Source organism: Chiloscyllium plagiosum, chromosome 28 (genome assembly GCF_004010195.1).
Source record: "Chiloscyllium plagiosum isolate BGI_BamShark_2017 chromosome 28, ASM401019v2, whole genome shotgun sequence".
Lineage (NCBI taxonomy): Eukaryota > Metazoa > Chordata > Chondrichthyes > Orectolobiformes > Hemiscylliidae > Chiloscyllium > Chiloscyllium plagiosum.
Window position 1 is genome coordinate 271,203 of NC_057737.1, and position 24,378 is coordinate 295,580.

At 44.2% G+C, this 24,378-nt stretch overlaps 1 protein-coding gene across 1 annotated transcript in view; it reads left to right on the forward strand.

The window, feature by feature from the left end:
- Nucleotides 1-24,378, forward strand: part of LOC122564195 (breakpoint cluster region protein-like) — a 74,984-nt gene that overhangs the window by 21,068 nt on the left and 29,538 nt on the right. Inside the window, exon 2 of the mRNA XM_043718888.1 lies at nucleotides 21,341-21,519. Coding sequence (XP_043574823.1) covers nucleotides 21,341-21,519 — 179 coding nt within the window. The remainder of the gene's footprint in view (nucleotides 1-21,340; nucleotides 21,520-24,378) is intronic.

Genomic DNA, 24,378 nt, shown 5'->3' on the forward strand with positions numbered 1-24,378 from the left:
CTGGTTTATTCTCATCTACCTGTTTGGTCACCTTCTTAAAGATCTCAATAAGGTTTGTGAGGCACGACCTACCCTTCACAAAACCGTGCTGACTATCCCTAATCAAATTATTCTTTTCTAGATGACTATAAATCCTATCTCTTATAACCTTTTCCAGCACTTTACCAACAACTGAAGTAAGGCTCACTGGTCTATAATTACCAGGATTGTCTCTACTCCCCTTCTTGAACAGGGGAACCACATTTGCTATCCTTCAGTCTTCTGGCACTATTCCTGTAGACAATGATGATTTAAAGATCAATGCCAAAGGCTCGGCAATCTCCTCCCTGGCTTCCCAGAGGATCCTGGGATAAATCCCATCCGGCCCAGGGGACTTATCTATTTTCACACTCTGCAGGATTTCTAATACCTCCTCCTTGTGAACCTCAAGCCCACCCCCAGTCTAGTAGCCTGTATCTCAGTATTCTCCTCGACAACATTGTCGTTTTCTAGTGAATATTGTCGAAAAATACTCATTTAGTGCTTCCTCTATCTCCTCTGACTCCACACACAACTTCCCACTACTATCCTTGATTGGCCCTAATCTTACTCTTGTCATTCTTTTATTCCTTAAATACCTATAGAAAGCCTTAGGGTTTACCCTGATCCTATCCGCCAACAGCTTCTCATGTCTCCTCCTGGCTCTTCTGAGCTCTCTCTTTAGGTCTTCCCTGGCTACCCTGTGATCCTCAAGCCCCCAAACTGAGCCTTCACATCTCATCCTAACATAAGCCTTCTTCCTCTTGACCAGAGATTCCACTTCCTTCATAAACCACGGCTCCTGCGCTCTACAGCTTCCTCCCTGCCTGACAGGTACATACTTATCTTGGACACTCAGGAGCTTTTCCTTGAATAAGCTCCACATTTCTAATGTGCCCATCCCCTGCAGGTTCCTTCCCCATCCTATGCTTCCTAAATCTCACCTAATCACATCGTAATTGCCTTTACCCCATCTGTAACTCTTGCCCAGTGGTATACACCTATCCCTTTCTATCACTAAAGTAAACATAACAGAATTGTGATCGCTATCACCATAGTGCTCATCTACTTCCAAGCCTAGCACCTGGCCTGGCTCATTACCCAGTACCAAATCTAATGTGGCTTCATCCCTTATTGGCCTGTCTACATACTGTGTCAGGAAGCCCTCCTGCACACACTGGACAAAAACTGACCCATCTACAGTACTCGTACTACAGTGATCCCAGTCAATATTTGGATAGTTGAAGTCCCCCATCACAACTACCCTGTCTCTCTCTCTCCTATCCAGAATTATCTTTGCTATCCTTTCCTCTACATCTCTGGAACTATTCGGAGGCCTATAGAAAAGTCCCAGCATGGTGACCTCTCCTTTCCTGTTGCTAACCTCAGCCCATGCTACCTCAGTTGACCAGTCCCCTTTTCTGCACCTGCAATACTGTCCTTGACCAACAATGCCACACCTCCCCCTCTTTTACCATCTTCTATGTTCTTACTGAAACATCTAAATCCTGGAACCTGCAACAACCATTCCTGTCCCAGCTCTATCCATGTCTCCAAAATTGCCACAACACCAAAGTCCCAGGTACCAACCCATGCTGCAAATCCACCCACCTTATTCCGGATGCTCCTGGCGTTGAAGTAGACACACTTCAAACCAACTTCTTGCTTGCCGGTGCCATCTTGCGTACCTGAAACTTGATTTTGGACTTCCCTACTCTCAACCTTTTCTATACTTGAACTACAATTTTGGTTCCCATCCCCCTGCTGGATTAGTTTAAACCCACCCCAATAGCCTTAGCGAATTTCCCACCCAGGATATTCTTAGAGGTAACTGAGATCTCCTTACAAACGTATTTCTCAATTTCCAGCTGATTATTGAGGCATCTATTATGCAATCCCAATCAGGTGATCATCCCTTTCCTATTTCTCAGTTACATCCAAATAACTTGCTTGGATGTATTCCCAGGAATATCTTCCCAAGATACAGCTATAATGCTATCCCGTATCAAAAACGCCATTCCCCCTCCTCTCTTTTCCCCCCCTTTCTATCCTTCCTATAGTATTTGTATCCTGGAACATTAAGCTGCCAGTCCTGTCCATTCCTGAGCCACGTCTCTGTAATTGCTATAGTATCCCAGTCCCATGTTCCTAACCATGCCAATCTTCTCAGGGCTGCAGTAAGAGGGAGTGGATCCAATTGTCATAGTCTGTGGAAAACCAAGACATTGGCAAAATAAAGAAGAGGTTTCTACATAGTAAATCTGAGGAGATAGGTATTAAGAGCAGAACCTCAAAACTCATAACCTCTGGTTATCACCTGAGGCATGACCAATTTGGTATATGGGGAAATAGAGTAGAGAGAAGAATGTGTGGTTCAAAGATGATATGGGAAGCAGTGGGTCTGGTGTGGGGCTTTGTTAATAATTTTGGAATTGTCTCCATTTGAACCATGCTGGGACCAATTTTCTTGCCAACTGCATAACTAGGTACATAGAGAGTATTTTAACTTGAATAGTGCAGGTAAGGGATCACACTTAGAAAAATGTGATATTTGAAAGTAGGCATAAGGCAAAGATATCAATGCAGGCAATAAAAGACAAATCATGATAGGAAGGAATAGACAGTAGAAATTTGGGTACGTGGATAGACACAGTTAGAGGTTATCAAAAAATATTAAATCAAAGACTCTTGAATACACGGAGCATTTGAAACAAAATGGATGAAACTGAGCACACATACAGTGCTAGTATAATCTGGTAGGTGTGGGAGAGGCATGACTACAGGAAAACATGTCTGGAGTATTGAAGTGTGCAGGATATTTAGAATTGGAATTAGAATCCCTACAGTGTGGAAACAGGCCCTTTGGCCCAACAAGTCCACACCGTGCCTCTGAAGAGTATCCTACCCAAACCCGTTCCCCATTTACTCTATATTTACCCCTGACTAATGCACCTGATCTACACATCCCTGAACACATGGCCAATTCACCTAACCTGCACATTTTTGGATTGTGGAAGCAAACCGGAGTACCTGCAGAAAACCCACGCAGACACGGGGAGAATGTGCAAACTCCACACAGACAGTTGCCCGAGACTGGAATCGAACCCAGGTCCCTCGTGCTGTGAGGCAGCAGTGCTAAACACTGAGCCATTGTGCAGCCCCCATGCCTATCTTCTCAGGGCAGGAGAGGAACTTGCACTAAGAGGGAACTGATCCAATTGTCATAGTCCATGGAAAGCCAAGACATTGGCAAAACAAAGAAGATGTTTCTACATAGTCTGAGGAGCTAGGTGAAAGTGAGGACTGCAGATGCTGGAGATCAGAGTCTAGATTAGAGTGGTGCTGGAAAAGCACAGCAGGTCAGGCAACATCCGAGGAGCAGGAAAATCAATGTTTCGGGCAAAAGCCTTTCATCAGGAATGAGGATCTAGGTTTTAATTCCAAGCTCCTTTATGAAGAACAGGAAGTTAGGAAAAAAGCAAAGGATGACTCTGTTAATTAATCCACAATCCTGTGCCTTAAAAACCAGGATGTAGAAACAGTTTGGGTAAAGATGAGAAATCATAAAGGCTCTGATCTCCAGCATCTGCAATCCTCATTTTCTCCTGATAAAGATTACAGTTTATTTGTGAGAGTGATGTATAAATCTCTAATAGTAATCATATGGTGGAGCAGAGCACAAAGGAAAATAAGAGAGTTGTCAGAAAGGCATGTTGATAATCATGGGGAATTTTAATTACATGCAGACTGGAAAGGTCAGATAGGCGAAGGTGGTCCAGAGTGGGAGTTTCATGGAATGTTTTGAGATTAGTTTCTTTAGAACAGCATGTTCTAGAGCCACCCATAGAACAGACAACACTAGACCTGAGATTGTGCAATGAGATAGGATTGAATTATGATCTCATATTGAACAAACCCCTAGGTAGCAGTGACCATAATATGATTGAAGTTTAAATTGTTTGGGAATAGTGGGTCTGAGAGTGTTTTTAAAACTTAAATAAGGGCAATTGTGAGGGTACTAAAACAGAGCTGGATAAAGTGAACTGGCAAATTTAGCTGAAGGGCAGGTCAACAGACATGTATTGGCAGACATTGAAGAGGACATTTCAGAATAGGTATATTCCAACAAGCTAGAAAAATTTCAAAGAACAGAATGACCATCTGTGGGTTAACGAGAAATATTAAAGTGAATGTCAAATTAAAAGACATCCAAATTCTACAGAATATTTTGTCAAATTAAAAGACATCCAAATTCTACAGAATATTTTTAAAAAGTGACAGATTATTCAGGAGTAAAATTAGAGTATGAGGAAAAGTGAGTCAAAAATATAGGTTTTAGGAGTTTCAAAAAATATTTAAAGGAGTTAACAAAGTGAGCGCTGATCTTATGGAGAACTGATCATGCAAAGTAAAGAGATGGCAGGTAAACTGGGGAGAGTCTTTTTCATCAGGCTTCACAATAGAAGATACAAGTAACAACCCAAAAGCAGCAATAAATCAGGAAATGGAAGACGGGGAGGAACTCACAATCACCAGAGAATTGTTGGAACTCTAGGCTGACAAGTGCTGATGGATATCTTGTCAGGGTCTTAAATGTCCTGCCTAAATCAAATGGATAGCAATTCAAGAAGAAAGCTCACTACTACCTTCTTAAGGACAACAAGGAATAGACAATAAATGTTGGCTCAGCCAGCAATGCTCACATCCCATGAATGAATATAAAATACCATTCAGGCCAGTTAGCTCAACATATGTCAAAAGGAACATGTTAGAAGTCTCTACGAAATAAGTTATAGTAGGCCACTTAGGTATGTTCAAGGTAATCAAACAGTGTCGGCATGATTTTATGAAAGAGAAATCAATTTAACCAATCTCTTGGAGTTCTTTAAGGAAGCAGCCTAAGACCTTAAGGCATAGGAGCAGAGGGAGACCCTTCAGCCCACTGAAGCTACCCCGCCATTCACTGATACGATGGGCTGATCCAGTAATCCACAACTTGACTTTCAGACCTTTTCCACATAATCATAGATTTTTAATCAGTAAAAGAATCAATCTCAACCTTGAATATACTTAATGACCCAGCCTTGAAAGTCCATTGTAATACAGAATTTTGCAAATTCACTATCCTCAGAGAGAAAAAATTCTTTATTTCTGTCCTAAATGTGTGACCCCTTATTCTGAGATGATGCCCTTCTGATCCTAGACTCTCCCACAAGGGGGAAACAACCTGCTCACATCTACCCTGTTCATTCCCCTAAGAATCTTGTGTTTCAATCAAGTTGCCTCTCCTTTCTGTGGATAAAGGATAACTTATAGATGTGCTGCACCTGTAAGTGCTGGAACTTCAACTGCTTATGACTTATGTGACTGAATTGGATGAAGGGACACAAGGTATCATTACCAAATTTGTTGGTGATCGAGATTAGAAAGAAAACTAGTTAAGAGGTCACATGGTGCTACAAAAGGGAAATCACGCTTGACAAATCTATTGGAATTTTTTGACAATGTTACTGGGAGAGTTATTAAGGGTGAGCCAGTCGGTGTGGTTTACTTGGACTTTCAGAAGACTTTTAATACAGTCCCATATAAGAGATTTGCATGTGAAATTGAAATACATGTGACTGACATGGATACAAAATATTGGTTGGCAAACAGGAAAAACCAGGGATCACTGTCTCAGGTTATGGTGTAGACCATTGAGACTGAGATGAGGAGAAATGTCTTCACCCAGAGAGTGAGGAGCCAGTCGGATTCTCTGCCACAGAAAGTGACTGAGGCCAAAACATGGAAAGTTTTCAACAAGGAGTTAGACATCATTCTTGGGGCTAAAGGGATCAAAGGGTATGGATTGGAAAGCAGAAACAGGGGACTGAGGTGGATGATCAGCCATGAACCTATTGACTGGGGGAGCAGACTGAGGGGCAGAGGGACAAACTCCCTGCTCCTATTTACTATGTTTCAGAATCAGGGTTGCCTATTTAAAACAGCTGAGGCAAATATTTTTATCCTGAGTCTTGGAATATTTTCATGGCCAAGGTGAATCAGTTCCTGTTGAGCAAAGTGGTGAAGGGTTATCGGTGGTAGGCAGGAAAGCTGATTAGAGAGCACAGCACGATCAGTCCTGATCCTGTTGAATGGCGGAACAGGCTTGAGGGGCCAATGGACTACTCCTGCTACATGTTTGTATCTTTGCTTGAAGGGTGTTTTGAAAGGAACTACAAAAAACTGAAATTGCTAGTTAGCAGTTTTCCAAGCATTGTGCTGGTCCTTCAATCACTGAGAAGTGTGACAGCTATGAAGTGAACATGGGCAGAGTGCTGGTACTGGAAATAATCATAGAGTGCATTCTTACACCAGTGCACACTAATTAGGTACATCTCTGCTTTCTCTCCTCACTCCTCATTCTCTTCCATTCTCACTTAACTCCCTCTGGTTTGTTTGAGATGTTGGAATCATTTCTGCCTCACTCCCTGTGCTCACAGCCACTTAACTTTCTGTCTGAGTTCTGTTTCTCTGTCCCCCATTGACTCTCTCACTTGCTATCAGCTCTTCTAATGAACACTCTCTTTCATTCTACTTGCTTTGATCTTTTGTTTCTCTCACTTTATCTCCACATACTTTCCGTTCTGTCTCCCCACCAGCCCTGTTTGTCCATCTTTGCTACCTCTTTCCTCTCCCTCTGTTAGCTGCATATTTTTCATTGTCTTACGGACACATGTTGCTTCTTTAATTATTTTTGCAGTGCCTCTCTTTCTGATAACTGTGCTCGTTCCCAGTCTGCTCCGACATCCCCCCCTTGTCCATTTGGTTTCCACTTGCAGCTGAATACCTATGGTGAGGTTATTGTGTTACACTCACTCAGAGAAATGGTGCATAGCAGCTCCTGCTTTCCCTTGGGGCGGCTGTGTGGGGATGTGTGAGGGGTTTGAGTGTGAGCGTGGGCTGTGAGGTTCAGTGAGAGAGATTGTGGGGTTGTCCGGGGGAAGAGGCTGAGAGTGAGGCAGTGAGGATGGGGGTGAGGACGAGGTGCTAAAAGGGCGAGGGGATGAGGAGTGGGGGGGGGGGGGGTGTCAGGATAGTGTGGGGGTGCATGGCTGTGACTGCCAGTCTGGAGCAGTGCAGTGCTCATTTGCATTTGAAATGGTTGGAGCTGTGTTGTACAGCAGTTCTCGCTGTGCTCAGCTGGGGCTTTGCTGCTGAACTACACATTCTGACTGAATGAGGCTGCAGCCGTGTACTCTGAGAGTGTCGGAGCACACTGCTGCTACACTCAGCACCATCCCTGCTAAATTAGCCTGTGGGTGCTTGTTAATAAGAGCCCAGCGTGCTCCCTGGCTGCTGCTTTTTGATGGATTGCCTGCAGTGCTGTGCTGCAGAAACCAGCATTTCCATTGTTTGCCACTAGCTCGGTGTTGGGCCCTGCCTGGCAGCATCTGTCGCTTGGCTTTGTTGCTGATGCTCAGATCCAGTGCTCCCTCAGCACCACCTCATTCAGCTTCCTGCGGCCCTGATCTCAGTTCCCTGATGCTGCTTCTCTCCCCTTAAGCCTGCACTGTGTAATGAGCTGCTGCACCCAACACTGAAGGAAAACACCATTGAACATGGAACCCCTCAGTCATCACGGCTTGCCTCAGCTCTCCTGGATCGACACTCTCTACAGCAGTATGTCTTTCTCTTCCTCTCTCTCGTGCTCTGTCAGTATTTGTCTTGTTTTGTCCTCTTTCCACAGTACTGAACAATGCAAGTGCCTCATTAATGATATTTTTGTGAAAGCTGTAGAAAATAATCACTGTGAACCATGCCTGGGTTCAACAGAGTATGACAGTCCGTGTGTGATTTTCAGCTGTTTGTTCTTTTCAGAGGTTCCTCAGTTCGCAAACAACCAAGTAAAATGGGGTGGTGCCTTCAGGCAGCAAACTGATCTAACACTGGGGGACAGTACTGATGGGGACAGGTCTGTCAGTGTATAACACTGGGGTACAGTACTGATGGGGACAGGTCTGTCAGTGTATAACACTGGGGTGCAGTCCTGGTGGGGACAGGTCTGTCACTGTATAACACTGGGGTACAGTACTGATGGGGACAGGTCTGTCAGTGCATAACACTGAGGTACAGTACTGGTGGGGATGGGTCTGTCAGTGTATAACACTGGGGTACAGTACTGGTGGGGACAGGTCTGTCACTGTATAACACTGGGGGACAGTACTGGTGGGGACAGTTCTGTAACTGTATAAATTGAAGATGGCTGCTACATTGCAGAGTGTGTTTACTGTTCATTTTTAGATGTTGCAATACATTGTAGAGGTAATAGGTGTGCTGCAGGAGACTGAAATAACTCCACAGAGTCCTGTAACCAAGTCACCTGTTATTTACCTGCCTAACTGCGGTAGTTCTTATTTTTCCCCCAGCACCCATGGTGTGTGTGTGCAGGTGTGAGACACAGTGAGAGACACAAAGTGCACGAATCTTTATTCAATTTCCACCACCAGGAAGATAGGAAAACACCCAAGTGGCCAGTGACCAGCAGTGCCCTTCACATCAAAGGGCAGTGCTGTGTGATCAAACAGTGAAGGGGAGGGCAGGGATTAAAATAGAGTTGGCACAGAACCTGTTTATATCTGTCAGCCAGGGTTTCCTCATTGGACCAGACTAACAGCAGCAATCAGGGAACTCGTATTCAGTGAGTGCATCTGGCTGGCTGTGTTACAGTGTGCATGCAGCATGGCCATCCTGATCTGACAGGGCTTCAAACAGTCATCAATCCCAACAGGACTATATCCCAGCTGTCCTGCTCCTGTATCCCTACCACCATGACTGTCCTTCACACTCCCATCTAAGTGAGGTACTTGCCATTAGTTATCATGGAGTGTCCAGTTCGATATGCAGGCAATCTGCTACTGGTTACTAGGAGTTGATGTGCAGGAGGTGCCCCACATCAATGGTGAAACTCTGCTGTTCAGGGTCCAGTCAGGACCGATCTCATTCACTGACGGAGTTGAAGTCATTGAGAGAAAGTGTTGAATATTGAATCAATGACATTGTGATTTGTGGTGAAAAGTGGAGAACATCTAAAGCAATGCGTTCTGCTACTGATCACTATTGGGAGGGAAGGGGAGGGGCTGGGGACATCCACAATGCCATTTGGGACGGGGTTCCAGGTTTTTGATCCAGTGAAGAAATGGTGACAAATTTCCAAGTCAGAATGGTATGTGATTTAGAGGTGACGGTGTTCACATGCATCTCCTGCCCTTGACCGAGCAGGTTGTTGTGTTTGAAGCTTTGGAAGATGCTGTTGAAGTTCCTGAGATCCCATAATTTGTTGTTAATTCCAGCTCTTCCTTCCTCTCTGTAAAGTGGAACATTTAATCTTACTGACCTGCTCCACTGGATTACCACAATGCAATGTGATTGCTGTAATAATTTACTTCATCATCATCCAGTCTTTTGAGTCAGGGTGACAGTGCGGAGGCACTAGTCAGGGCTGATTTGTTTCTCCCACATCCTCTGACAACAATGAAACTTATAAATGTACAGGGTTTCCAGAAGATTCCCCCTGCCTCATTAATGTACTACCTTGCTTCTTGGAATCCTGACAGTGACTTCTGGTTAATTTTTGCGTGCATCACAGCTTAGGTTTCTCAATCACAACAGCCACATTTACCCAGCCAGGGGCACTCTAACACTAATGATGTGAACCCATTAAGGAACCTATATGTTCCATTAATTTAGTACAGACTGAAACTAGGATGGGCAGGTGCTGTGGTCCATATTCAACCATTGAGCAACTGTCCCCAGGGGCCAGCAGCAAGCTAGCTTCAGCAGACTATTGTTTGCCATGAACTACTCCACAGGCTTGGTGTCATATCACCTCAAAGTCTGTGTGCAAAGCCCAAGGATTGATCGGAGTCAGGACCAACAGAGTTGCATTTATTTAGTACCTTTCATAGCATCATAGAGATGTACAGCACGGAAAAGACCCTTCGGTCCAACTCATCCATACTGACCAGATATCCCAACCCAATCTAGTCCCACCTGCCAGCACCCAGCCCATATCCCTCCAAACCCTTCCTATTCATATACCCATCCAAATGCCTCAAATGTTGCAATTGTACCAGCCTCCACCACATCCTCTGGCAGCTCATTCCATACACATACCACCCTCTGTGTGAAAACATTGCCCCTTAGGTCTCTTTTATATCTTTCCCCTCTCACCCTAAACCTATGCCCTCTAGTTCTGGAATCCCCCACCTCAAGGAAAACACATTGTCTATTTACCCCATCCATGCCCCTCATGATTGTATAAACTTCTGTAAGGTCAGCCCTCAGCCTCCAACTCTCCCTATATTCAGCCTCTCCCTATAGCTCAAGTCCTCCAACCCTGGCAACATCCTTGTAAATCTCTTCTGAACCCTTTCAAAGTGTTCAAAGAAGATTCATTTTGAATGTAGTCTCTGTTGATTTGACCCTGCAACTAACTGTACGATCAATGAAGGTTGAAGGTGGCGTTGTGGTTGGGTTTACTGGGGGAACTATATCATTCGGGACACTGAGAGAACACTCTGCACTTTTCCAACTTTAATTTAGGATCACAGAAAACCAGTATCAACACAAGACATGTGACATTTGAGAACTCTCACTGTACTGCCCTGTGGAATGCAGGGCGAAGATACAGCTACTCCTTCTATACTGTCCCCATCAAACACTCCCAGGACAGGGACAGCACAGGGCTAGGTACAGACTAAGGCTCCCTCTGCACTGTTTATATCAAACACTCCTAGGACAGGGACTGCATGGGGGTTAGATACAGAGTAAAGCTCACTCTACACTGTCCCTCATCAAACATACCCAGGACAGGAACAGCATGGGGTTAGGTACAGAGTAAAGCTCCCTCTACACTGTCCCCCCCCATCAAACACTCCCAGGACAAGGACAGCATGGGGCTAGGTACAGACTAAGGCTCCCTCTGCACTGTTTATATCAAACACACCCAGGACAGGGACAGCATGGGGTTAGATACAGAGTAAAGCACTGTGCCTTTGTCTCTTCCCCTTCCATGTTGAATGTGGTTTGATGAGGTTTTTCAGTTTGTACTGGGTGTTTTTGAACAGATAATGTAGATGTATTTGCTGCAGAATAGTTTCTGGATGTATAACATGCTTTACATTTAGGTTTCTGTGGTTTAGCTTTGCTAATTTTATCTCAGTGTGTTTCCTACTTGCTAACGCTACCTTGAATGGTTTATATTTGACTTTCAAAAAAATGAGTGAATTCACATGTGATTTCATAAATCTGTTTGGACAGAGTGAACTGTGGGGCCTTTTCAGAATGCACTCTGCTGGAGGCTGCTTCTCATCTCACCCCAGTGCAGTCAAAGGCCTCGTGTGTCAGTGAGCTCGGAAGTGCATCTCATTTCTGAGATAGCTTCACTGCAGGCAGTGTTCAAGATGTTGAAACATTGAGGAACCCAAGTGAAACTGGAGTCAGTGAGATTCAGGGGGCAAACTCTCTGCTGGTCAGAATCATTCCGGGACATCAGAAGATGGTCCTGGTTGTTGGGGGTCAGTTGTCTCAGCTCCAGGACATCTCTGTAGCAGTTCTTCAGGGTAGTGTCTTAGACCCAACCATCTTCAGCTGTTTCATCAATGACCTCCCCTCCATCATAAGGTCAGAAATGGGGATTAGTGAGGTTTGAGAAGATTTGTAGCTCAGGTTGAGGTTCTGGATGTAGGTTTGCTCGCTGAGCTGGAAGATTTATTTCCAGATGTTTCGTCACCTTACTAGGTAACATCTTCAGTGGGCCTCTCATAAACGTATACACCTTTATACTCTCACGTGCACACATACACACACTTTCACAGACACTCATAACCCCCTCCCCACACACCCCCACATGCACACATACACATATAAGTTTGTGGGGTGAATTTGTACTTGCAGAATTACATTTTACTTTGCTAAAAAACTTCATGAATCCATGTAAGATTCTCTAAATCAATTTTTTAGATTAGCACAGACAGTCTCACATAGGGAAGCTCACACCTTCCATGCATTATCTGGGCCAACATGACACCAATTGTTAAAGTTCATTTGAGAATGTAACTTTTAAAAGTTCTGCGATTTACATATGAAAGAACTGAAACCAACATGGTCATTCTAAAATATGAGAGACTTAACAAACACTCCAGATCTTTCTCAATATATAATTTCAGTTACATCACACTGTAAACTTTTGCTATACATTCTAATGTCTTATGATCTTATTCTCCACAACCACCTGATGAAGGAGCAGCGCTCCAAAAGCTAGTGCTTCCAAATAAACCTGTTGGACTATAACCTGGTGCTGTGTGATTTTTAACATCCTGGGGATTACCATTGACTAGAAGCTGTTCTGGATGAATCTTTTCAATACAGGGACTACAAGAAAATGTTAGAATCTGTGAATTCTCTGACTAATAACTTACCTCCTATCCACCATCTAGAAGGCATGAGTCAGGACCTGTGAGAGAGTATTCCCCACTTACCTGGATGGGTGCAGCTCCCTGAACACCATCCAGGACAAAGCAGCTCACTTGATTGGCAGCATATCTAACATTGCAAATATTCTCACCAGCACTGATGCTCATTAGCAGCAGCATGTACCATCAACAAGATGTACTCTAGTAACTTCTACCGCCCAAAAGGTCAAGGTTAGCAAATATGGGAATGCCACTTGCTTAAGATTCCTGTCCAAGTCTCACAACTTTCTGACTCAGAAATGAGCCAATGGGCTGAGGAGTGGCAGATGGCTTTTAGTTTAGATAAAGGTGAGGTGTTGCATTTTGCTAAGGCAACCCAGAGCAGGACTTGTACAATTAATGGTATGGGCCTTGGGAAGTGTTGCCAAACAAAGAGACCAAAGGGGGGTGCTTAGTTCCTTGAAAGTGGACTCAGGTAGACCGGGTAGTGAAGAAGGCATTTGACACACTTGCTGCCTTTTGGTTAGTGCATTGAGTAGAGGAGTTGGGAGGTCATGTTGAAGCTGCAGAGGATATTGATGAGGCCATTTTTAGAATACTGTGTATAATTCTGGTCACCTTTCTACTAGAAAGATATCTTTAAACATGGGACAGTGCAGAAAAGATGTTGCCACAAGGATGTTGCCAGGTTTGGAGGGCTTGAGCTATAAGGAGAGGCTAAGTAGGTTGAGTCTCTTTTCCCTGGAGCATCAGAGACTGAGGGGTGACTTTATAGAGGCTTATAAAATCATGAGGGGCATGGATAGGATAACTAGACAAAGTCTTTACCCCAGGGTGGGGAGTCCAAAAATAGAGGCCATCGGTTTAGGGTGAGGGGGGAAAAAATTAAAAGGGACCTAAGGAGCAACTTTTTCCCCACAGAGGGTGGTGCATATATGGAATACACTACCAGAAGAAATGGTGGAGGCTGGTACAATCACAACATTTAAAAGGCATCTGGATGGATATATGAATAGGAAGAGTATAGAGGGATATGGGCCAAGTGCTAGCAAATAGAACTAGATTAGTTTAGGATTAGGACTGGATTAGGATATCTGGTTGGCATGGATGAGTTGGACCTAAGGGTCTATTTCCATGCTGTATGTCTCTATGCTCTATGACTGTGTGTCTCTGTGCTCTATGTCTCTATGACTGTAAATATATTGTTCCTTTGCTCCACCAAGTCAGAATGCTGGAACCCCTTCTCCAACAGCATTGTGGATGGACCTGTGCCAAACAGGAATTCAAGAAGGCAGCTCACCCCATCTTCCTGATGGCAGTTAGGGATTGTCAATTAATGCATTGCCCTAATTCCTCATATGTACTTAACAAAACGCATTTCGCAGTGCCTCGAATGGGCTTAGAAACCCCCCTGCCTTCGTTGTGTTGCTGAATAAACATCTCATCCTCCCCCAGGCACCGATTTTTTTTTTATTCCCCCCACTTTCGGTTGTCACAGACTACCCCCCCACCCCCCCACCCCCACACCAGCCGTCTAAGTGGGCACTATGCCTTCAGCTCCTTCTCACGACATACAGATACCCCAGTGTTCTCACTGAGCACTGCTGGAAGAGATTACATAGGGATCGAGGGGCAAGGCCTTAGTGGAATTGGAAAATAAGTTTGAGAATTCCAAAAGTTAAGAAGCTTTAAATGGTTAAACTTGATATAGTTGATCTAGGTCAGAGAGCACAGTGATACTCAGGAAAAAAACAGATTTGGTACAAGCTAAGACATGGACAGTTACATTTAGGATGACCTCCTGTTGACAGAGGATAGAGTGAGGAGCGATCCAGGAGCAAGTTGCAATAGTTGAGTCTGGAGGTAACCAAGGCATGGATGAGAGTTTCCGCACTAGATGAGATAAGACATATGAACATGTGAATTATGGGCAGGAGAAGGCCATTCAGCCCCTCAAACCTGCTCCAACATCTAATAATGTCATGGCTGATCTGATTATAACCTCAAATCTACATTCCCAACTGCCTCCAATAACCTTTCTCCTCCTGCTCAATCAATATCTACCTCTTCCTTAAAAATATTCAAGGTCTCTTCTTCCACCACCTTTTTAGGAAAGGACTTAGAAAGACTCTCACTGCCCTTTGAGAGAAAACAGTTTGCCTCATCTCTATTTTAAATGGGCACGTGCTGATTTTTAAACAATAACGATTCTCCCAAAAGATGAAACCACGTCTCCTCATTCACCCTGTCACGACCCCTCAGAATTTTATATATCTCAATCAAGTCACTGCTTACTATTCTAAAATCCAGTGGATTCAAGCTAAGCCCATCCAATCTTTACTCTTAAGCAAACTGGCTCATTCCAGGTACTTGTCTGGCATATCTTCTCTGAACTGCTTCTCATGCATTTACATTCTTCCTGAAATAAAGTGACCAATACTGTACACAGTTCTCCAGGTGTGGTCCCACCAATGCCCTGTATAACTGATGTCAGCAAACCTTTTATTAACCAGTACCTGTGGGGCAGGAGCGAACCAGTTGATCAAATCATTCCAGATAATTAAGAGATGCATCTAACTGCAGTAAATCCTGACCAGGCAAAGCCTTCAGACATCAACATCCCTTAAAAATCTAATTAAAAACACAGCATACCTCCTAGAATCAATGTAAAAGTACACAGTAAGTAATATAAAACTAATGCAGTATAACACATCATTGTTTTGCTTTACCTACAGCATGATACTCGTACATTGCGGTATTTGAGGTGTATAAATTTTGCTGGTTTATCAAAGAGTGCCGGTTGATAAGGTGCCCGTTAAAACAAAGTTTGCTGTTTAACCTTCCAACTTCTGTATTCAATTGTCCTCACAATAAATGATTACATTCTATGAGCTTTCTGAATGATATGCTGTAGCCATATACTAACCTTTTGTGATTCCTGTGCATCTCCAAGCTCTAATTTCTCACCATTTAACTACTGTTTACTTTTTATTTTCCTTGCTAAAGTGGACCATTCCACATTATACTCCATTTGACACATCTTTGTTGACTCTGTTAACCTGTCAAATCATTTTGTAACTTCTTTGTGTCCTTTTCACAATTTACTTTCTTAGCTATCTTTGTGTCATCAGCAAATTTGGCAGCTGTAGCTTCCCTTGCTTCATACAAGTCACTTATATAAAACTGTAAACAGTTTTGGTCCCAGCACCACTTCCTGTGGCACATCACATCCTGCCAACCTGAGATCAGTTGACACCAACTTAACCAACCAGCCATTATCTGTCAATGCCAATATACCCTCCCAAGATCATGAGCTTCCATTTCCTGCAATAACCTTTGACATAACTCCTTAGCATATGCCTTCTGGAAATCTAAGAACAGTACACCCACTGGTTCCCCCTTATCCACAGGACACCTCACTTCTTCAAAGAATTCCAATAGATTGGTCAAACATGATTTCCCATCAGGCCCTCTTGTGGTGCAGTGATAATGTCTGTACCCCTGGACCAAGAGGCCTGGGTTCAAGTCCCTGGCTGCTCCACAGGTGTGTAATAGCATCTCTGAACAGGTTGACTAGAAAAATAAGTTGAGTATGCCAGGATACCTTGTAATTATTTAAATGGCTACGTAACTTCTTTAAAAATAGCTTCTGATACTTTGCCTGTGACAGATATTTTATCTCTCCACCCTTCAGGCACTCTGCCTGTATTCCTGATGAAGGGCTTTTGCCCAAAACATCGATTTTATTGCTCGGATGCTGCCTGAATTGCTGTGCTTTTCCAGCACCTATAATCCAGAATCTGGTTTCCAGCATCTGCAGTCCTTGTTTTTACCCAGATACTAAGCTAGCTTGTCTGCAGTTTCCAGCTTTCTATCTGCCTTTTTGAATAAAGAAGCTCCCCCCTCCGTTTCTTCCATTTCCTGATTTATCGCTGCTTCCAGCGTAAATGTACCTTGTATCTTTTGTAGTGAATACTGACATGAAATATCTGTTCATCTGTCATTTCCTTATTTCCCATTATTAATTTTTCAAACTGACTGATTTTGGCAAGCTCTGCTTTCATACACTCATAACTACCCTTCTTGAAATGATTAAAAATAGTCTAGGAACAGACAGTATGGGGAGATAGTGACTTTATAGTAATCCAGAGCCTCTGCCTACAAGATGCACTGCAGAAATTCACCGATGATCCTCAAACAGCACAATCCAAATTCACAACCATTTCTACCTAGAAGGACAGGGGCAGCAGATACATGGTAGCACCACTACTTCCAAGTTCCCCTCCAAGCCACTCACCATCCTGACTTGAAAACATATCGCTGTTCCTTCACTGTCGCTGGGTCAAAATCCTGGAATTCCCTCCTAATGGCATTGTGGGTCTATCCACAACATGTGGACTGCAGCAGTTCAAGAAGTTTTGTCACCACACTAGGTGACATTTTCAGTGAGCCTCCGGATGAAGCACTGGTGATGTAGCCCACTTTCTATTTATGTGTTTGGGTTTCCATGGGTTGGTGATGTTATTTCCTCTGGTGACATCATTTCCTATGGTGGTGTCATTTCCTATTCTTTTACTCAGGAGGTGGTAAATGGGATCCAAGTCAATGTGTTTGTTGATAGAGTTACGGTTGGAATGCCGTGCTTCTAGGAATTTTCGTGTATGTCACTATTTGGCTTGTCCTAGGATGGATGTGTTGTCCCAGTCAAAGTGATGTCCTTCTCATCTGTATGTGAGGATACTAGAGAGAGAGGGTCATGTCTCTTTGTGACTAGTTGGTGTCCATGTATCCTGGTGGCTAGTTTTCTGCCTGTTTGTCCAATGTAGTGTTTGTTATAGTTCTTGCAAGATATTTTGTAAATGACATTAGTTTTGCTTGCTGTCTGTATAGGGTCTTTCAAGTTCATGAGCTGCTGTCTTCATGTGTTGTGGGTTTGTGGGCTACCATGATGCCAAGGGGTCTGAGTAGTCTGGCAGTCATTTCCGAGATGTCTTTGATGTAGGAGAGAGTGGCTAGGGTTTCTGGATGTGTTTTGTCTGCTTGGTTGAGTTTGTTCCTGAGAAATCGACGGACTGTGTTCATTGGGTACTGGTTCTTTTTGAATACACAGTTTGGTGATTTTCCTCTGCTCTTTGTAGTTCCTTTGTCCTGCAGTGTGTGGTGGCTCGTTGAAATAATGTTCTAATGCAGCTTTGTTTGTGGGTGTTGGGATGATTGCTTCTGTAGTTCAGTATTTGGTCAGTATGTGTTGTTTTCCTGTAGACGCTGGTTTGAGGTTCCCCATTGGCTGTTGGCTCTACTGCGACATCTAGAAATGGCAGTTTGTTGTTGTTTTCCTCCTCTTGAGTGAATTTTATGCCAGGAAGGGTATTACTGATGGTCTTGTAAGTTTCCTCTAATTTGTTTCGTTTAGTGATGACAAAGGTGTCATCCACGTAGCGGACCCAAAGTTTGGGTTGGACGGTTGGCAGAGCTGTTGGTTCAATCTCTGTATTACTGCCTCTGCTAAGAACCCTGATATTGGAGATCCCATGGGTGTTCCGTTGGTTTGTCTGTAGGTTTTGTTGTTGGTGAAGGGAGTGGTAAGGCATAGAATCCACTAGCTTGACGATATTGTCTTTTCTGATGAAGTTGGTGGTAATTGGTGTATGTGTCTTTAGTTCTTCTAACAGTATAGTCAGTGTTTCCTTGGCCAGGTTGATGTTGATGGATGTGAATAGGGCTGTGACGTCAAAAGAAACCATTATTTCATCCTCTTCTATCTTGGTGTCTTTGGTCTTCAAGAATTCTTGGGTGGTGTGGATGGAGTGGTGTGCGTCTTCCTACTCAGTGTTTTAGTCTTTGGTGTAGCTCCTTGGCCAGTCTGTAAGTTGGTGTTCCAGGTAGTGATTCCAGCACTACCTGCAGATACCAACACTTACCAACAAGTGGCGATAGACCTGACCCCACAACTAGAGATCCGAATCACAGCCCTACTCAAAAAAAACTTCAGAAATCTGGAGAAATAAAAAAGACCGACTTCCAAAAAATGAAACCAGACAGATCCAATCCACCACGCTTCTATGGATTACCCAAAATTCACAAACCAGGAGTGTCCCTCAGACCCTTAGTCTCTCTACATGGAGCTGTACAAGTAACATCTTCCTTTATCATTCTCATTTGTATCTAAAACATTTCCCCATATTGGTTTCCTGAACTTTGTCATCGCTCTCGTTTATGCTAATACCATCATAACCAGCACAGCAATCCCTCAATTTTTCCTTGTTGTTTCTAAGTGGGAGAAAGTGAGGACTGCAGATGCTGGAGATCAGAGTTGAAGAGTATGGTGCTAGAGAAGCACAGCAGGTTAGGCAGCATTCAAGCAGCAGGAGAATCAACATTTTGAACATAAGCTCTTCAGGAACAGAAACGTCAACTCTCCTGCTCCTCAGATGCTGCCCGACCGGCTATGCTTCGACACTGTTCGACTTTTGTTTCTAAGTGTCATGCCCTCTTTGGGGATTGACCCCAGTCCATGTTTGTCTGCAGCTGTGTATCTGTGTGATTACTAAATTGTACTGATTTATTTCTATTTATAATCTCAGTTTATTGTTTTGTTTAGAATACAACGTGCATTCAGATTCAGAGTTTTTAGTTTCATCCTTTTCCTCTCTTTGTAAATTCTGGCCTATCTGGTTGCTGACTGTAAAACTCATACTCTCCGTCAGTTTCCTGTCACAGACAGTTCTTGCATTAATACCTTTTTCTTTGTCCTTGACTCTACTCTGATTTACAGCACCTTTCCAAATTTGACCCAATGGCCTCACTGTTTACTTTAAAATCCTCTTTCTTTCCTTAGTTATGTGGTTAGGAAGTGCACCAGCCCGAGTACAGTTCACACGGAGACCGACTCATTGATTCAGATCCCCAATACTGGTGACAGTGCATTACAAATTGTATTCAACTTTAGATTTAGGATGTTTTTGTATATTTTATTATCTGCTCTTTCAGCTTTTAGAACTGGAATAAACCTGAAATCATTGACCAGACAGTTGCCAATTTAGCTGTTTCCTTTCTTATGATAAAGTGAGAATCAGTTCCTGGAGGCTAAAGAGATTTAGGCAAAAGCAAAAGGAACAGAGCACCTCTTTCTCTTCCCTTTACTCCCCGAATCACTTTACTTGCACTAAGATGGCTAGTTTCATATGCTCTTAACACAAAAGACCTAGCTGACCCCATTAAAGAGTATCTGGTTTTATCTGGTGCTTAATTAAATTGCTATCTCACCAGAATCCCTGATAAAAAGTGCATTACCTGCAATTGACATTTCAATTTGATGCCAACTACAAACTATAAAGTAAATTAGAATTGTGCAGATTAAATCTTTTGATTTTCTTACCCATCAATTGCATTGGGTAAAGTCAGGAGATGGAAGTTGGAGGATTGGAGATGAGTTATCTTTGTGATGGGGCAGATTTGAGGTCAGAGATATCTGTTGCACTCAAATGTGGGACTGGACCCTGGGAACACCAGAGCTAAAAGTGTGGGAACAGGAAGAGAGGACATTGCCAGTGACTCTCTGGCGATGATAAGATTGATGAAAATGGAATCAGGTGAGACAGTCACACTTGGCTGAATGAGACTGGAGAGATATCAAAGAATATAATGTGGTCACTGTGTCAAAGGTAGGTGGAGCTTGAAAGGCACAAAGAGGGGAAATTTACTTTGCCACAATCACATTTAGAGTTATAGAGTTGTACAGCACGGAAAGAAACCCTTCAGTCCAACTCGTCCATGCCGACCAGATAACCTAACCTAAACTAGTCCTATTTGCCAGCACTTGACCCATATCCCTCTAAACCCTTCCTGTTCATATATCCATCCAGATGCCTTTTATGTGTTGTAATTGAACCCTTATTCACCACTTCCTCTGGCAGCTCATTCCATAGAATATAGCTGTTTATGTTCAGCAACAGAGGCAGAAGCCTGATTGGAGGAATTCCAGGAAGGGATGAACATGTTTGGTATATAAAGGCAGGTTTGATATAAAGGCACTTTTGGGGAGGCCAGCATTTTTGGAAATATGACAGTGGATTTCAAGGATGGAGGGGCCAGGGTTGGTTTTTTAAGGGCAGGGGAGCTTAATCCATTATTCCCTGAGAGAACCATTCACCGTTTTGGTTCAGCTGGGAACCAAGAGATGGAGTCTGGGAGTCTGCACTTTAGTGGAAAGTGCATCAAGAGAACAGGAGCTGAGTCCTGCTGACAATATGAGCCGAGAGGAAGTGAAAGGAAAGTTTTCGGGTGTGCTGAAGGGAGCATGAGTGAGTGAAGAAACAGAAACAGCAGGGAGGGGCAACTCTGAATCCAGAGATCCACGTACTGAGGATCCAGGTTTGAATCCCTCCACACCAGTGGAATTTGGATTTAAGTAAACATCTGGAATTAAGACTCTAATGATGAAACTGATGCTAATTGTCAGAAAACCTCATTGGTTTCACTGGTGGCCTGGAGGAGGAAACTGTCTTTCTTACCCGTCTGGTGTACATGTTACTCCAGGTCCAGAGCAATGTGATTGATACTCTGGACAATTAGGGACGGGCAATAAGTGCTGGCCGGCCAGCGATGTCAGCATCCTGTCAACGGTTAGGGAGAGGAATAGGCCTTAATACATTTCTCAGGAAAAGTTGGATTTGATCTGGTGTTCACCAGGGAACGGAGGTGGAGGGTAAATCAACTCTGTGATAGGCTCAGGTGTCGAGCAGGCCTAGGGTGGTGTAAACAGTGGGACAAAGTTTGCGGGGGATGCCAAAGGTGACACTGTGTGACATATGCATTCTGTATATCTGTGCTGCATTTACTGAGAATATCTCTCTCATCTTTACTAGATTATAATTACACAGATGCCTTTGATGGGGAGAGTGCAGATGAACCAAAAGCTGCTCAAGAAGCTTCTGAAACAATGCCATATATCGATGAATCTCCCACAATGTCACCGCACCTCAGCTCTAGAGCCAAGGAAACAAATGACACAGTCACGTCAACAACAGAGAACATGGCACCAACGGTAGGTTCAAAGTATAGCACTGGCGTACAGTACTGGTGGGGACAGGTCTGTCACTGTATAACACTGGGGTGCAGTACTGGTGGGGACAGGTCTGTCACTGTATAACACTGGCGTACAGTACTGGTGGGGACAGGTCTGTCACTGTATAACACTGGGGTACAGTACTGGTGGGGACAGGTCTGTCACTGTATAACACTGAGGTACAGTCCTGGTGGGGACAGGTCTGTCACTGTATAACACTGGGGTACAGTACTGGTGGGGACAGGTCTGTCACTGTATAACACTGGGGTACAGTACTGATGGGGACAGGTCTGTCACTACTCCATTTGCCGAGAGGTGCGAGGAGAGGAGGAGTGGTGAAGCGAGGGCTGCCGGGAAGGGTGAGTTTTCCCGCATTAAAAGGGACTTACCTCGGGTGTCGGGCCTCCATTTGCCGAGAGGTGCGAGGGAGGAGAGAAGGACTTCTGGGGAGTCATATATTTGTGTGGGTGTGTTACCCGAAACACTACTCAGGTAGTGTCTCCCACCCATCCTCCTCCTCTAACCAAAAAAAAAAGTTCTGTGCACCAGATGGGTAAGGTAATGAGTTTATTTTTTATTCCTTCTTTTTCAACAGTCTCTTTGGGAACTTAGAATAGTGGGAATGGAGGTTAGGGCAGTTGAATGTACCTCCTGCAGAATGTGGGAGGTAAGGGTCACCACGAGTGTCCCTGCTGACTGTGTCTGCAGGAAGTGCACCCAACTCCAGATCCTCGAAAACCGTGTTAGGGAACGGGAGCTGGATGAACTTTGGATCATTTGGGAGGTAGAGGGGGTTATTGAGAGGAGTTACAGGGAAGTAGTCACTCCTCAGGTACAAGAAAAAGGCAGATGGGTTACAGTCAGGGGACGGAAAAGGAACCGGCAGGCAGTGCAGGGATCCCCTGTGGACGTTCGCCTCAACAATAAGTATACGTTTTGGATACTGTTGGGGGGACGACTTACCAGGGGAAAGCAATGGGGCACACGGCTCTGGCACAGAGTGTGTCCCTGCTGCTCAGAAGGGAGGGGGGGAAAGGAGCAGAGCAGTAATCATTGGGGACTCCATAGTTAAGGGGACAGATAGGAGGTTCTGTGGGGACGAGAGAGTCTAACGGTTGGTGTGTTGCCTCCCAGGGCCAGGGTTTGTGATGTCTCTGATCGTGTTTTTAGGATCCTTAAGGGGGAGGGAAAGGGGGAGCAGCCCCAAGTCGTGGTCCACATTGGCACCAATGACATAGGTAGGAAGAGAGATGGGGACTTAAGGCAGAAATTCAGGGAGCTAGGATGGAAGCTTAGAGCTAGGACGAACAGAGTTGTTGTCTCTCGTTTGTTGCCCGTACCATGTGCTAGTGAGGCAAGGAATAGGGAGAGAGAGGAGTTAAACATGTGGCTACAGGGATGGTGCAGGAGGGAGGGTTTTGGATTCTTGGATAATTGGGGCTCTTTCTGGGGTAGGTAAGACCTCTACAAGCAGAATGGTCTTCATCTGAAGTAGAGGGGTACCAATATCCTGGGTGGGAAATTCGCTAAGGCTATTGGGGTGGGTTGAAACTAATCCAATAGGGGGATGGGAACCAAAATTGTAGTTCGAGTAGAGAAAAGGTTGAGAGTAGGGAAGTCCAAAATCAAGTTTCAGGTACGCAAGATGGCACCGGCAAGCAAGAAGTTGGTTTGAAGTGTGTCTACTTCAACGCCAGGAGCATCCGGAATAAGGTGGGTGAACTTGCAGCGTGGGTTGGTACCTGGGACTTCGGTGTTGTGGCAATTTTGGAGACATGGATAGAGCTGGGACAGAAATGGTTGTTGCAGGTTCCAGGACTTAGATGTTTCAGTAAGAACATAGAAGATGGTAAAAGAGGGGGAGGTGTGGCATTGTTGGTCAAGGTCAGTATTGCAGGTGCAGAAAAGGGGACTGGTCAACTGAGGTAGTATGCGCTGAAATTAGAAACAGGAAAGGGGAGGTCACCCTGTTGGGGGTTTTCTATAGTCCTCCGAATAGTTCTAGCGATGTAGAGGAAAGGATAGCAAAGATGATTCTCGATAGGAATGAGAGAGACAGGATAGTTGTCATGGGGGACTTCAACTATCCAAATATTGACTGGGATCACTGTAGTACGAGTACTATAGATGGGTCAGTTTTTGTCCAGTGTGTGCAGGAGGGCTTCCTGACATAGCATGTAGACAGGCCAACAAGGGATGAAGCCACATTAGATTTGGTACTGGGTAATGAGCCAGGCCAGGTGCTAGACTTGGAAGTAGGTGAGCACTTTGGTGATAGCTGAAAAATGTGTTGCTGGAAAAGTGCAGCAGGTCAGGCAGCATCCAAGGAGCAGGAGAATCGACGCTTCGGGCATACTTTGGTAATAGCGATCACAATTCTGTTATGTTTACTTTAGTGATAGAAAGGGATAGGTGTGCACCACTGGGCAAGAGTTACAGCTGGGGGAAAGGCAATTACGATGTGATTAGGCAAGATTTAGGAAGCATAGGATGGCGAAGGAAACTGCAGGGGATGGGCACATTAGAAATGTGGAGCTTATTCAAGGAAAAGCTCCTGAGTGTCCAAGATAAGTATGTACCTGTCGGGCAGGGAGGAAGCTGTAGAGCGCAGGAGTCGTGGTTTATGAAGGAACTGGAATCTCTGGTCAAGAGGAAGAAGGCTTATGTTAGGATGAGATGTGAAGGCTCAGTTAGGACGCTTGAGGGTTACAAGGTAGCCAGGAAAGACCTAAAGAGAGAGCTCAGAAGAGCCAGGAGGAGACATGAGAAATTGTTGGCGGATAGGCTCAGGGTAAACCCTAAGGCTTTCTATAGGTATTTAAGGAATAAAAGAATGAC